Source organism: Antechinus flavipes, chromosome 4 (assembly GCF_016432865.1).
Source record: "Antechinus flavipes isolate AdamAnt ecotype Samford, QLD, Australia chromosome 4, AdamAnt_v2, whole genome shotgun sequence".
NCBI classification, from domain to species: Eukaryota; Metazoa; Chordata; class Mammalia; order Dasyuromorphia; family Dasyuridae; genus Antechinus; species Antechinus flavipes.
In genome coordinates, this window is record NC_067401.1 from 133,072,564 (window position 1) to 133,088,981 (window position 16,418).

The following is a 16,418-nucleotide window of genomic DNA, read 5'->3' on the forward strand; positions in this document are numbered from 1 at the left end:
TATTTCCATCCTGTGTCTTGCTCGTGGTAGGTGTTTCATAAACATGTAGGTATTAATTATTAGCTTATTTATTTCAAGTAACAAAATTCAATTAGTGAATTAAAAATATGAAGACTATTATATATTCATCATAGATTTAGGCCCATGCCTCTCTCAAAAATAAAAATCAATAAATAGAAAAAATCAATATCAGTAAATTATTTTTAAGTTCTAATTAAGTCAGCCAGAAGACTCTAGTCCTAAAGGGAAAGGCTATGTGGTCTAGTGTAAAAAAAAAAATATTGGATTTGGAATCAGGCAATTTTCTGATGTTTGCTACTAGATGCATGGCTAGATAACTACCTGCATTTTAAGAGAATATAGTAATAGCCAAGGACAGCTGGGTGAAGAGTATAGAGTGCCAGGCTGGAATCAGGAGAACCTAAATTCAAATTCAGCTTAGATACTTACTAGCTGTGTGCGACCCTGGGCAAATCACTTAGTCTTGTTTGTCTCAGTTTCCTCATCTGTCAAAGAAGCTAGAAAAGGAAATGACAAACCCACTCCAGTGTCTTTGCCAAGAATACCAAAAATGGGGTCATATAAACAACTATAAGAACAATAATGTCCCATTGGGAAAATGTATGATGTAAACTTTTCCCATTTCAATGAAGTTTCTGTGATCTGTAAGAGAGCCCTATGGGAGCTCTCGGACCCAAGCTATCCAAGAATGAACTTAGGATTTTTGAAAAGTACAATGACATATATTAGCCAGATAAGTATCCTTCTCAGCATTAGTCAGATTCTCTTGAGAATATTATTAAGGATATAAAATCCTAGTTTCATTCAAATTTCAATTCATATGCCACTTCGTATGGGAAATCTTTCCTAATCCTAGCTAGTTGTTAGTGCCTTCTCTCTATTCAAATTAATTTGAATTTACTTATCTGTTTATTTATTTATATCTTCTCTCCCCTAATCCACTGTGGGTTATAAATTCCTTGAGGGCAGTAACTTAATATTGATTTGTCTTTATATCTTTCCTGGCAGACATTTCATAAATACTTGTTGTATTATGTTGGATAAAATGGTATGGGGTGGTATTGAGCTGTATTGGAATGAAATATTCGAACTAGACTAGATTGAATGAAATTGGATTTCATTGTGTTCAGTATGGGTCCCTGCACTTTACAAAAGTATATGAAAGCTGGAGACTCCAATAAAGGACTAAATCAATACTTTTTCTTATCTAATCATACTCAGTATGTACTCAATACATTTCATGTAATTTTCAAAAGCATAACCAGAAATAGCGAGTGGAGACTCTATTACAGAAAGTTTCAGCTCAACATTTTAACTCTGATTCACTGAGGAGTGAATTAAGGAACAGACCAAGAAAATACCAAGGTTTGGATATGGGAACATAGAAAAACCATAGTGCTATTTGCAGCAAGAGTGAAGAAGAGATAAACATCTGTGCTGGATAATTTCAAGAGTCATCTGCCTAAAGGCAGGGGCTCAAATCAGATAAGATCTCAAGATCCCTTCCTGTTCAGTGATTCTAAGATTCTTAGCAAGATTAATTTGCCCTAGATCATCAAAATCACCAGCACATACAGAAAAGTGAGGGGAAACAGCTTTCTCAAGTTCCTTATGACAGATAAGGCTGGCCCCCCTCCGTTTGCCCTACTATGTCATATCTTGGCCCAATCATTACCCTCTCTGACAATCCAATTTTCTAAATCCACAGGAACTTCCATGTTTAATCTAGTGCTGCTACACTGACAGTCATGTTCTATTTCCAAAGAAAGGCAGTTTATGCCAATTTTAGAAAATAACAAAAGTAACAAATACCTCTAACCATTCATACTCAAAAGGACAGTTTTCAGCAAAGGGAGACAGGATGATAGCATGAAAAGAACTCAGAGATCTGGATTCAAATTCTACTTCTACCAATTACCACCTATCTGATGTTGGTTACGTCACACTCTGTATGTATCTTTGTTTTCTCTTCTATAAAATGAGGGGATTGGACTAGGTTGGTCCCTGATGTATATACATACATACATATATATATATATATATATATATATATATATATATATATATATATATACACACACACACGTCTATTTCTTCATATATTACAAATTTGCTCATTTTGAGACTATTTTACTCCTTCAGTAAATTTTTAAAAAGAACTTATATACAGTGTCTAACTAATGTAGAATTCCAACTCTCCACCCAAACTAAGTGTCAATAAAACAAAAAAAGATGTCATATTTACAATCAGGGATAGTTCTAAATTTGTAGGATCACACATTCACATAGATTCTCTTGTTTTTCAGTTGTTTCAATTGTATCTCACCCTTCATGATGACATTGGGAGTATTCTTGGCAAAACACACTGGAGTAACTTGCCATTTTTTGTCCATCTGATTTTAAAGATGAAATAACTAAGGCAAATAGGGTTAAGTGACTTGTCCAGAGTAACATGATTAGTAATTGTCTGAGGCCATCTTTGAACTCAGGAAGATGAGTCTTCCTGACTTCGGGTCTCTATCTACCATACCACCTAACTGCCCAAATCCTTTCTTACTCCAATCAAATGAAAATTATGGGCTTGCTTTTCATTATCAATATGATTAAAACAAGACAAGTATCTCCTAACATGAATATGAACCGACAGAATACATCATATCAGCAACCACATTTTAAATGGATGCCCTTTGGAGAAACTAATAAAAAAAATCACCATTAGAGGAACTCAGGGTGAACACAGTCCAACTAAACTAGACTTCTATGGAAAATTAGTTGCCCTTTCAGGTCTTCAATGTTCTCATCTATAAAATGATGGGGTTGGAGAAGATTATCTGTAAGCTCTCTTCTAATTCTATTCCATTTGATATATTGAGTTGAGGGGAAATAATGGGAAAGTTGATATTTAGCATGAGCTGTGTAGCAGATACAAACCCATATGTCTGGATTTTCATTCCCCAAGAGAATGATATAGAAAATATAGAGAATTTCCATAATAAAATACCCCTGCACAAGACTCTATGGAAATGAAGTTCTAGTCCTGTGGATTTGCATAATCTATATAACACGGAAAGAAATGTAGACTTGTCTCCTCAGATCTTGTACAGCTATCTTAATTGTAAAATAGAGGCAAGAGAATCTTGAATTAGTAAAAGAAAAAAGAAAATCAAACGTGGTCAAAGGCCATAGGAAATATAAGGTCAGATATAAAATGAATTAGACTTGTTCAGTTTTGCCTTACTAAGTTATCAGAAATTAGGGAAGTTAGGGAAAGATTTAAACTTAATATAAAAAAAGACTTCCTTAGAATTTCAGATATCCGAAGATGTCTGAAAATGAAATAAGTTGTCTTAGGAAAGTCATCAGTTCCCCTTCTCTAGAGATCACAAAACAGGAGTCGGAAGTTGTTGGAGATGCTTTCGAGGTCACTTTTGTTCCATTAGAGGTCAGACTGAAATGCCATCCAACTCTGAGTTTCTTAGATTCTATGAGACCATGAAGCTAAATTTTCTTTCTTCTCTCAAAATGATGACTTTAGGCTTCTAAAGATTGTAAGAGAGGCATTACTCATTCAAAATTAAAAGCATAATAATAATCTGACATTGCTCCACCCAATACAATTTTGGAGATAACAACCAACCTAGGGGCAACCACCCACCTACGGAAATGGACCCAGTAAAATTATTTGCTAATTATGAAAACAAAAAAAGCATTCAATTAGGGTAAGTTGCTGAACAGGCAAGCAGTGTTTTACTCGTGGTAGGCACAATTCAGGCAGAAACACCCTAGGGAATGGCTATAAAATAGGCAAACCAAATCATTTCAAATACCAACACTCCATTTGGACTTCTTGACCACACAAGAAGACTCTGCACGCACTCTCCATCAGCCATGTCTCTTTGCCTTTCCAGTGGTCCCAGGAGATCTTGCTCCCGGCCCACAACAGGCTCTGTCCGGCTCTCTAGTGGAGGGTCAGGCTTTGGGACTGGAAGTGCATGCGGAGTGACTGGCATTGGAAGTGGCTTTTCCTGTGCTTTTGGGAGCAGCTCCACTGTAGGAAATGGTAGCACTTCCTGTACTAGCTTCTTGGGGAGTGAAGGAGGGCTTCTGTCTGGCAATGAAAAAGTGACCATGCAGAACCTTAATGACCGCCTGGCTTCTTACCTGGATAATGTACGTGCTCTGGAAGAGGCCAATGCTGAGCTGGAGGAGAAGATCAAAGGGTGGTATGAGAAATTTGGTCCTGGATCTTGCCGGGGGCTTGATCATGACTACAGCCGATATTTACCAATAATTGAAGATCTTAAGAATCAGGTAAGAAAATAATTTGGAGTGATTTTTATGAGATCCTGGTGTAAAAGAAAAGAATAATGAATTTGGACTCAAAAGATTTTGGATTAAAATCCCAGATCTAAAACTTATTATGTTCGTTATAATCTTACATTCACCTTCTTTTTAAATGAGCAGATTGAATCAACTTATTGCAGTGGAGATGTTACTAGAATCAGAAAATTTTAATTATAACCCAGCCTTGGATACTAGTATTGTTATTCTGGAAAAGTCATTTAACTTCTTTAAAACTTGGTTTCTTCATCTTTTAAAAAAAAAAGGGGGGGAGAGGAGATAATAATAAGAGCTATCTGGAAGCATCTTTTCAGGACTAAATGAAATGAAGTATATTGTATATATAAAGAGAGATGGAGAAAAAGAGAGAGAATATTATATATACATTATATATAATGTATTTCTATACATTACATACAATGCATGTTTTATATACAGTGTATATAATGCATATTACATATATACACACATATATAATGAAGTTATGTGTTATGTAAATATATCTATAGTGTTTTTTCAAGCTTCAAAATACTACATAAGTGTAATATGTAACTTTCCTTCCAATTAAAAATAATAAATACTTGTTGAATTCAACTAAGTTGATCTCCAACTCTAAATCAATAATTCTGTTGTTTTTTATCTTAAAATGTAGTTATACATAAAATCTATCCAGAAAAGTATTTTTAAGGTTCAGGATTCTTTAAAAAAATTTTTAAAGTTAATGGTCTTTGTTATTTAATAGTAGTCATCTGACTCTTTGTGACTTCATTTGAAGTTTTCTTGGCAAGTAGTTTGCTATTCCTTTCTTGAGTCCATTTTATAGATGAGGAAATAAAGGCAAACAGGATTAAATGACTTGCCCAGACTTATAGGGCTAGTAAATGTCTAAAGCTAGATTTGAACTCAGGAAGATGCATTTTCCTGACACCAGTTCACCTTTGTGCACCATAGCACCATCTAGGCTCCCTTAATGTCCTTGTAAAGTTTAAAAACAATCTAGGAAACTTGGATATATCAACAAGCATAGCTGTTTTTTATTCATCTGAATTGATGAATTAATCCATTGTAAAAAAATGTTTCCTAATGGTCAACATATTTATCCAAAATAATGGTTTTGATTTCCATTACTTTAACACATGAATGGAAGAAGGAGAGAGAGAAAATAGAATTTTACAGATTAAGAAGACCTAAGGAGATTGGTGTTTATATCAATAAAAGGAATGTTCACATTGATATGTATCCACAAAAGAACTGAAATCCTTCCTTTTTGGGGGGAAGGAGGATGAAGCAATTGGAGTTAAGTGACTTGGCCAGGGTCACAGCTAGGAAGAGGTAACTGGATTTGTATTCAGGTGCTCCTGACTCCAGGACCAGTGCACTATCCACTATGCCATCTAGCTGTCCCAGTCCTTCAATTTTCAATTCAAGAAAGGAAAAACTTACAAAATTACCCAGGCAACAATATTGTCAGAATATTGTCAACTTTTCCATTTCTAGATCATTGTTTCTACCACCAGCAACGCCAGTGCAGTCCTACAAATTGATAATGCCAGGCTCACCGCCGATGACTTCAGACTGAAGTAAGTGTGGGGAAAAGACGTTCAGAAGCAATAAAAGCCATCAAAGTTAACCATCTTGCTGATCCTTTCATTAAATGTGGTGGGAAGAATCCTAGGTCTAGAAGATCTGGGTTCAAATTCTGACTCTGCGGTTTGACCTTGGGGAAAAAAAATTGCTTTGCTTCTCTGAGTTTCAGTTTCCTCATCTGCAAAATGAGAGAGTTGGGTAAGATGATAATATTTATGGTTTAAAAAAATCTTGAAGCCAACATAGAATCAATACAAAAAGCAAATGGAAGCCATAGCAATCAAATGGGAGAGGAGAGGAAGAAAAGGTTTTATGTAGGAGATGAAATATGAGCTGAATTCATCTAGGGTCACTAACTGGGTGACCTCCTATAGTGGATAGGGTACTAGACTCAGAGTCAAGAAGAACTGAGTTCAAATCATCCTTCAGACAGTTGTTATATGATCACAGGAAATCAATAAACATTTATTAAGCTCTTCCTGTATACCAGGTACTGTGTTAAGTGTTTGGGATACAAAAAAGACACACAAGACAGTCCCAGCTCTCAAGATCATGATCTAAAGAACAGATACATAACTTGTTTGAGTCTCAGTTTCATATCTGTAAAATAAGAGAGTTAGACTCAGTATCCTCTGAGATACTCAGCAACTTAAAAATTTATTATCCTCTAAGAAGCAGAGGTGAAGAAGGAATGTGTATCAGGCACTGTCTGGGAAGTACAATCGCTGGTAAATAACCAATCATGTTCATTGGCTTTGGGAGAAAAAAGACAACTCAAAACCTTTGTAAAGCTCCTGTAGTTGGAAACCTCAGAATGGGGCAAGATGCCAGCATTGGAACCCCTTTCTTTTGTGATTAGGAGTTTCCCCAAACTATCCAAAGTAACAAAAATTCTTTAATACTCATTAAGGTTTGAAAGTGAACTGGCTTTTCATCAAAATGTTGAAGCTGATGTTAATGGGTTGCGAAGAGTCCTGGATGAGCTGACCCTGTGCCGAACGGATCTGGAGATTCAGTATGAAACTCTGAATGAGGAGCTGACTTACCTCAAGAAAAACCACAAAGAGGTATGAATGCAGTTTCCTAACTCTCTTCTTTCTCTAAAAAGAAAAACTATTCATAGTGAAATATAGTGTGAACTAGCTTTCTGATATAGCAATGCTACTGACCCATTATCTTTAGGCCATAAACTGGGAATGGTATGAAGAAGCAGTATAATATAGGGAAAAACCTTGGGTTTAATAGTGGAAAGACCTGAGTTCAGACTCCCCTATTCCCACCTCCTCCTCTTTCACTAACATTTCCCACTATCTTCCCCTTTCTAGACTTTTGGTTCTTCCATGTGTTTAAAGAGAGAACAGGACTAGGTGACCTGTGAGATCTGGTCTAGCTCCAGACCTATGACACTATGATTCTACTCAAGGGATTACTCAATGTTTTTTCACCTGGTCCCTCATGTGATCAAGAGTTCCTATTTACCAAAAGGAAAAAAAAATTCATTCTATCTTGCTGGCATTATCATCATCATCTCACACAAAGGAATCCATTCTGCTGGTCTGAGTTGGATCCCCAGCAGTCATTAGCAGGTGCCTCCAGTATCACAACAGCTTGCACTTCACAACTTTGATCAAAAGAACAAAAATGAATAATCTACATGTGGGTTAAACCTTTAATCTTGCTCTTATCAGCAATGTGTTTTTATTCAAACATATAGAAAATAATTCAGTAGGATATTCAACATGAATTCCTAGATCACAGTGGGAACTTTGGAAAATCATGGTATACCTTAGAGGAAAATGATTTAATAAGTGTCATTACAAAATATTAAGAATTACTTTGGGGGTAGCTGGTTGGTGTAGTAGATAGATCACCAGCCCTGAAAAAAGAGGACCTAAGTTCAAATGTGGTCTCAGACACTTAATCCTTCCTGGCTGTGTGACCCTGGGCAAGTCACTTAACCTCAATTGCCACGGGAAAAATTTACTTTTAAACAAGCATAAAGAAGTCCATACATTCCAAAGAAGGTTACTTCCATATATATACTCCACATATATACAGTGATCATTCTGAAGCATTTTGGAATGTAAGCTTTTAGAAATATCTTTTAATCCAGTAGAATATTATTTTGAACATTGGGAGGAAGTGGAAAACCTCATCTTCTGGGGAATGGGTTTGATTTGGGGGAATGTCAAAAATTCATTAGCAGCTAAGTCTCCTACTAGGATGGGTGGGTAACTAATTGAAACAACCTTACTCTTCATCAAGAATAAAATGTAACTATAAAACAATGAGTGAGGGTTTTTTCTCCCTTTTAACAAATACACAAGAACTTGTTCATACAAAGGTATGATGTTGTTCAAAACAGTCCCCTGAGATTATTATTTTGCAGTCCTTTCAATTGTTTCCAATTCTTCATGATCCTACTTGAGGTTTTTTGGCAAAGAAATTAGTGGTTTGCCATTTCTAGTTCATTTAACAAATGAGAAAATTGAGTAAACAGGATTAAGTGACTTACCAGTGTCACATAACTAACGTATTGAGCTATATTTGAACTCAGGACTTTCTGGTTCCTGGTCCAGCACACTATCTACTGTGCCATCTAGCTACCTATGGTACCATATATATGGTACATATAGGGATCCTGAGATATTTCACATTTATTATAATGATGTCACTACTACTCCAAACATTTTGGAAGTTCTTTTTGGAATAACCTTCATGCCAGTTAATGACTCAATCTCATGATTAGTCATACTCTAGCTCTATTTAAAGATATTACTATTGCTGGTGTGATTTCTCATACCTTCAGTTACCTTTTTTTTTTCACAACAATCTCACAACATCTGTTCTGCAAATACATTTCCTTCATCCTAATTAGTGTAACCCAATTGCATACCAGTGAAGTGCTTAATATGAATTTAGGTTTTAACTGGGGAATAGATTTCAGTTTCTTTTTGCAAGAAAATCTAATTGATGGCTTCTTTAAGAAGTTATCCTCTGGGAAAAAAAATTTAATTTGTATAATGTATGACTTATGTATAATTTATGATTTCAGAGCTATGTATCCTCAACAGTGCAGAAATTTCTTAAATTTGGGCTTTAGCTAGGTTATAACAGCTAGCATGTACATACTGTTTTAAGATCTGTAAAGCACTTCATAAATATTATCTTATTTACATCAGTACCAATCCCTGAATAAGATAAAGTGTGGATAAAAAAAATGAAGTCTATTTAGCCTAGATACAAGGAAACTAAGGAAAGGCATGAAAATGGCCTTGGAATATTTCGATGGATTTTTTACAGCAAAGTACTCTGAAGGATGCAACTTGACATAAAATAAGTATAGTGGAGTTAAGGAGAATGAATATAACATCATAGAAAAGAGTAGGGAATTTGGGATTTGGAGACTTATGTCCTAGTCCAGACCCTCATACTATTGAGCAATGTGGTTTTGATCAAGTGATAACAATGATGATAATGATGATAAATAATATATTATTATATTTTATAACTATATAATATATAATTATATGTATGTTATAACATGTTATGTATTTTATGTATATATTATATTTATATTGTACAAAGTGCATTATATATATATATATATTACTTTATTTGATCCTCATTACAATCTCAGGAGAAAGGTACCATTATTATCCCAATTTTACAAAGTTTAAGTAATTTGCCCAAGGTCACATGGTAGTTAATTGTCTTGGGCAGGATTCAAACTCAGATCTTGAATCCAAATCCAGCATGCCATATATACAGGTCACATTTTTAGTTATTTCAGTCTGTCAGACTCTTCATAAGCCCATTGGGGTTTTCTTGGCAAAGTAATACTAGAGTAGTTTGGCATCTCTTCCTCCAGCTCATTTGACAGTTGAGGAAATTGAGACAGTTAAGTGACTTGTTCAGGGTCACACAGCTAGTAAGTTTCTAAGGCAGGATTTGAACTCAGGTCTTATTCCAGATCCAGCACTTCATCACCTAGCTTCCCCTTTACATTACCTAGGTGCCCTCGTATTTCCTTCACATCTTTCTGTTTCTAGGAGATGCAAGCTCTCCAGTGCGCTGCTGGAGGAAACGTGAATGTGGAGATGAACGCAGCTCCAGGGGTGGATCTGACCCTTCTGCTGAACAATATGAGGGCTGAGTACGAGGACCTGGCTGAGCAGAACCGCAGGGATGCTGAAGCCTGGTTCAATGAAAAGGTTCATCTATTTGGGAGGTTTGGGGAGGAGGGGGTAATGCCTCTGGCGCTCCAGTAGTAGTCCCAGAACTAAGATTCGGCTGCCTTTTCCGTGGTGTTTCAGAGCGCATCCCTGCAGCAGCAGATTTCGGATGATGTGGGAGCCACGACTTCAGCGCGCAATGAACTGACCGAAATGAAACGCACCCTTCAAACCTTAGAAATTGAACTTCAGTCTCTCTTAGCCACGGTAGGACACGGGTGACTTCTCAGCTGTCTAGGGGACCATTTTCAGGGTTCTGATTGGCAGGGCAAGCTGCAGCTTAGCAGCAATGGGATGGGCTCCGCAGGCTCACCTAATGTGATGCTACCTGAATGGGAGGCTGAGATGAGGTGATTGTTGCTGCCACCTTGTGGAAAGAACAGGCAAAGGAGCAAGCACCCCCACCAGAGGGCTCTGGTGAAAGCTCTGGTCCTCTCTCCTTAGGTATGGCTTCGATCATTTTTATATCACTTAAAAATCAGCTGTTAAAAAAAAATCCTACTGGAGATGGATTTTCTATCTTCATTCTCTTCACAGTCCAATTCATCTTTAGCACATATGTTAATTATACTCAAAATCCCTGTTGCCTACAGGGATTCATTGCCTACAAATGATGCCATGGCATCATTTCCCTAAGGTCATGGTCCTCTTGGAGAATAAAGGACAAACAAAAACAATTTAATAAATACAGACCCTTTAAGACCCAAGCTATCTGATGCCTTCTTGCTTTGCAATTCTGGCTTATATTTATTTCCCACAATGTATGCTAATTGAGTGCTGTCCATGTCCTGAATGAGTTGCAAAATTTCCTATCTGCATTATTTCTCTGAGAAATTTTCCTTGATTTTTTTTTCTTCTTCTACTTGTTTCTCAAGTTAGAAAATATACCTTGCATTAGCAATTTTCTTAGGGTTTTCCTACATATTCATTTGGGTGTTTTGTGTTACATTTTTTCATCTGTTTGGTGTCCCCTGACTAAAGTATAAGCTTTTGATGGTCAATTTTACAAAGGCAGTGACCCTGATCACTAATTTTAATAATCCTCTAAAAGAAAGCACAGTGCTCAGCACAAAATCATACCTTCTGCCCCAGGGAGCATTGATCAGCATCAGTCCCTGTTAGGACCATCTTCCATTATTAGAGGTTCTTGGCAACTGAAAAATCAATGATTTTTTTTCACATGAGTTTTTGAAATGTCATGAAATATTGGGGTTTGACAATCATAGCAATCCTAATTTGAAACCTCCACCTCAAAATGAAGAATTTTACATCTCATAATAAGGAAGTATAGGAGCCCTGAATTTGGACCAGAGTGCAAATTTCTCACTCTGCTATTTATTATCTCTGGCTTTAGGTAGGGCATTTTACTCCTCTCAGTCTCACTTTCCTCATCTCTAAATTGAGGGGATTGGATCAGACGGCCACTCAGGTCCCTTCTTGCTCTGTCTGCATCCATGAACCTATAATCTCATGATCCCAAGACTTGACTTGAATGCTTCGGAAATTCATAGGAAAGCCCAAAGGCTCATTCAAAGCTCTTAGTGGGAAAAATCTCACGTCTATATGGATCTGAAAAATTTTTCTATACATTCTTTTGTTTGCCTGTAATAGAAACACTCTCTTGAATGCTCACTGACCGAGACAGAAGGGAACTACTGTGTGCAGCTGTCACAAATCCAAGCCCAGATTGGGGCTCTAGAGGAGCAACTGCAGCAAGTCAGGACTGAGACCGAGGGCCAGAAGCTGGAGTATGAGCAGCTCCTGCATATCAAGGTCTATCTGGAGAAGGAAATTGAAACCTATTGCCTCCTGATTGATGGAGATGAAGGGTAAGTAAACCGCATGGAGCAATGAATGGAACATTGGGTCTGGAGTCACAAAAATCTGAGTTTAAAACTGTCCTCAGACATTTATAAACTGTGCAATCCTGGGCAAGTCACTGAACTTCTGAATCAGTTTCCCTGTCTATAAAATGGAAATAATAATAGCATTCACCTCCCAGAGTTGTTATAAAGATCAAAAGATATTGTATTTTCATAGCACTTAACAGAATGCCTGGCATATAGTAAGTGCTTAATAAATGTTTATTTCCTCCCTCCCTGGATAAAGCAAACTCCACATAAAACAAAATATGTTGAACTTGTTATGAACTTGAGTTCTTAGAAAATGAATGAGTATTAACTCAACCATAAATCATGCAGAGAAAAACGTGAAATGTGATGTTAAGGGCAACTAGGTGGTACAATAGATAGAATACCCACCGTGGCATCAGAAGGTCCTGAGTTCAAATGTGGCCCAAATACTTACTACCTGTGTGATTCAGGCCAAGTTACTTAACCCCAATTGCCTCCCCTTTCCACCATTTAATAGAACAGGTCCACTTTTCATAACAGAAAAGCGAAAAATGTTATACTCTCATTCAGTGATTGAGTATTTCCCAGCAGTTAAATATACTGCATAGATTCTCACCAAAATTCTTTTTTATAATTTTTTATTTTACCAAATACATGCAAAGATAGTTTTCAACATTCACCTTTACAAAACCTTGTGTTCCAAATTTTTCTCCTTCCCTCCCCCTTCCAACCTTCTCCTATAGACGACTGCAAGCAGTCCAATATAGGTTAAACATGTCTTACCAAAATTCTTAAAAAATCTAATAGTTAAAGGCAGTAGAGAGTGCTGGACCTGGAGTCAAGAAGGCCTCAGTTCAAGTCCCATCCCTGATATAAGTGACTATTAGATCATGGATGAGGCACTTTTAACTTCTCAGACCTTTCTCTCCATACTTGCCAAGCACCTTTCTCAAAAACACTATTAGTTATAATCTTCTAACCTTATCCTAGATTCAGAACTAGAAGGGCCATTGGAGGAAATAAATCCAATCCTTATTTTATAAACAAGGCATCTGGGATTCAGAGGTTATGACTTGCCCTGGTACACAGAACTAGTAATAAATGAACAAAAAAATTTACTATGCACTAGGCACTGGGGATAATACCAAAAAAAAGGATACAGTCCCTGTGTTCAAGGAGTTCAAATTCTAGTCAGGAAGGGCAGCATGCAGGAAAGTTGAACTGCAGAGAAGAAGGAGAGGGCTAGGGGTCTTAAGTTCCAATTTCAGGGCAGATGGTAAATCCCAAGAGCAGTTAAGAATCACAAGGGTATCTGTCCTTCAGGAGCAGCTACCATTGAGAGAGCCAGAATGGATTTAAGAGTCAGAACAGAGAGGAAAGCACTGTTCAGTGTAGAGAAGAGGCATTGACAGAAAGGTGAGGGTGAATTCTGAGGAAAATAGGGCTTCAAATAGAGTTATCTGCTGATGGAGTCTCAGGAGGCTTTCTCATGGAGGCAGTGAGAAGTGAGGCCCCAGTTAATGTATGTCAGTAGTGGGTGTTGAACTTGGGTCATCCTGGCTCCAGGTACAGGACTCTATATACTATATATATCATATTATCTTTACAGATGGAGAGAATTGAGTTTCCATACTGAAAGTTCCTAAGCCAAAAACAATTACAAAGAGAGTGAGAGAGACAGAGATAAAAACAGAAACAGAGAGACAGAGAGAAGAAGGGAAGAAAGGAAGAAGGGAGAGAGGAAGACAGAGTGAGGAGAAAGGGAGAGAGAAAAAATAAAACGAAAATCCCCTAGTCAATAGAAGCCAGGGGATAATAGAAAAGAGGACCAAAGGGGCAAATGATAGCCATTCAAATAAATGAAAGGTTATCACATAAAAGATGGACTCTTTTTTTTCTGATTGACTCCAGAAGATAGAAGGTTGACATTATATCATGTCATGAAGGTTATAACAAAGCACGTTTAAGCTCAATGTCAGAGAAAATTTCTTAACACTTGCAGCCTTCCCAAAGTAAAATAAGCTGACTTGGGAGGTAGTAAGGTTTTCCTCCTTGAAGATCTTCAAGCACAGGTGAGATACCTTTTCAGGAATAAGTTAGTCTACAGGGCCCCTGAGTCCTTTTTTTTTTTTTTGAGTTTAAGTTTTGGTCCCTGAGCTTCTCCCCTTTAAGATGCACTTTACCACCATCTATTTCCACAGAGCTTGCAAATCTGGAAGTTACAAGTCTAAAGATCTTGGATCTGGAAATCTGGGAAGTCAAGCTAAAGGTAAATAGAATGAAATTCTGTTTCTAAACTACATTAATTGAATTATAATTATCCTTCCAAATCATATTCCTATGACCAGATCCTCATAGATTCTAAGCTTTCTGAAAATACTTCATTTCATCACATTACAGTTTTCCTAGTGCCTAGCTCAGTGTCTTACCACCAGAGAGCTTAAATATGTATTTAATTGAATTAAATGTAACTAAATGCATAACTAAACTAAATTGACTAAAATGTAACAATGCATAAATAAAAAACTAAATATGGTAAACTACTATGATACATTAATTTAATAATAAATATATAATGAATAGATTATGACAAATACTAATGGACTATGTTTTTAGATAAATATGATAGATAATTATGTCCCCAAAGTAGCAAGTGTCCATCTTTTTAATTGGCCAAATGTTAATAAAAAGTTATGTCACGCTAATGTTTTAAGGTTTGCAATACACTTTCACTACAGTAACCCAATAATCATCCCCATTTTGTAGATGGAGAAACTCAAACTCAGACAGACTAAGACTAAATCTCACAATTAATGTGTCAAAGTCAGGCCTTCTGGTATCAGCACAGTGCATTGCAGATATTTCCATTACTTTTTAATACATTTTTCATATTTTTCATTGGTTCATTCAATATGGTTCCCAGACCAGTCTTTTTTCCTTTATATCACAATGCCTATGAGGTGGACCTGATGACAACACAAAGATATGACCAATAGTATTAGAACACCTTGGATTTGTATGATATAAAACCCAATTAAGTCATATGTTTCATCATATATATTTATTCAGCTTCTTTTTTATTTTTCAAGTTTTATCATTCTTTTGATTTTACAATGTAGTTATTTCTCCTTAATATAGCCATCACATCTTAATATGCTCAATATATCCATAATACCAATGTATTCTATTCTATATTACTCATATTATATATCACACAATATATTATAGCATATAGAACATATTGTTGTACATTAATATATTATAATATAGTATGATATGATATGTTATGCTACACTATAATATAAAATAATATATAATGTATAGTCCTAAACCTATAACATTACAGAGGTGCTTAGGGAGTAAGTAATTTGTTTAGGACTACACAGATCACTAATCTGTACATATGGATTTCTGAGGGCCACATACCGACTTAATTCTAAAATTTTATATTTTCTATATTTGATTATATTTTCATTTATTTTGTTAAATATTTCATTTTAATATTACATTTTAATGTGGTTGGGGCACTTGGACAGTGTGGCCGACAAAATGAGCCTATAGGTTCTGAGCTGATTATCTGACATCTCTGATTTCCATTCCTAAACCATCTCAAACATATCACTCCCTTGCTTCTACCTGCTTCATTGTTTCACTTGTTGATTTTCTCATGATCCTTTGAGCTCCTCATCTTCCTTTCTCATAGAGCAGTGACCATACCCTGACCATACTTTGTTCGACCATTCCCCAATTTATGGGTATCTTTTTGTTACACCAAAGAGTGCTGCTGGGGACGTATGCTTGTGTAGGGAGCCTCTCTGTCTCAGATTAGCCTTCTTGGAGCACGCCCCTTTTGGGGATGGGTGGGACATGGGATCCCTCTGATCCTTCCAAACTTCTAAAGGTTTCTTTTCCATTTTCTCTCCAGAATTGGGCAAAGCCATCGTGGTGAAAAAGGTGCTTGAGGAAATTGACCAACGAAGCAAAGTTCTCACTACCAGGCTCCAATCTCTGGAAGAGAAAGTCCCAAACAATTAATCGGAGATGAGAAACAGCGGGTCTCATGATCAAGGCCTTAAAGAAAAGGAATTGAGAAACCATCTGGATATATAATCAACTCTAAGAAAAGAAAAAAAAATGTAGTTTTCCTTTTAGTTTCTGAAATGTAGCTTCTTTCTTTTCAATAGGTGTGGCCAAGTTTGCTTACACACACACTCACACACATACACACACTCACACATTCATGGAAGGTAGCATCATCTGGCATAAGATCATTTGAAGCAGCTCCACCTACAACCATGTCATTGGTGGAGGTCAAAGATGATGATGATGACCTCATCTGTTAGGATTTCTTAGTACTCAATAAACTTTCTCTTGCAAGTTA

At 36.5% G+C, this 16,418-nt stretch overlaps 1 protein-coding gene across 1 annotated transcript; it reads left to right on the plus strand.

Annotated features, from left to right (window-relative positions):
• The first annotated feature begins 3,867 nt into the window (after positions 1-3,867).
• On the plus strand, positions 3,868-16,418 carry LOC127560179 (keratin, type I cytoskeletal 25). The gene is made up of 8 exons (XM_051994539.1): positions 3,868-4,332; positions 5,860-5,942; positions 6,860-7,016; positions 10,002-10,163; positions 10,266-10,391; positions 11,796-12,013; positions 14,239-14,306; positions 15,963-16,418. Exons 1-8 carry the CDS (start codon positions 3,910-3,912, stop codon positions 16,070-16,072), a joined length of 1,347 nt encoding a protein of 448 aa, XP_051850499.1. The 5' UTR covers positions 3,868-3,909; the 3' UTR covers positions 16,073-16,418.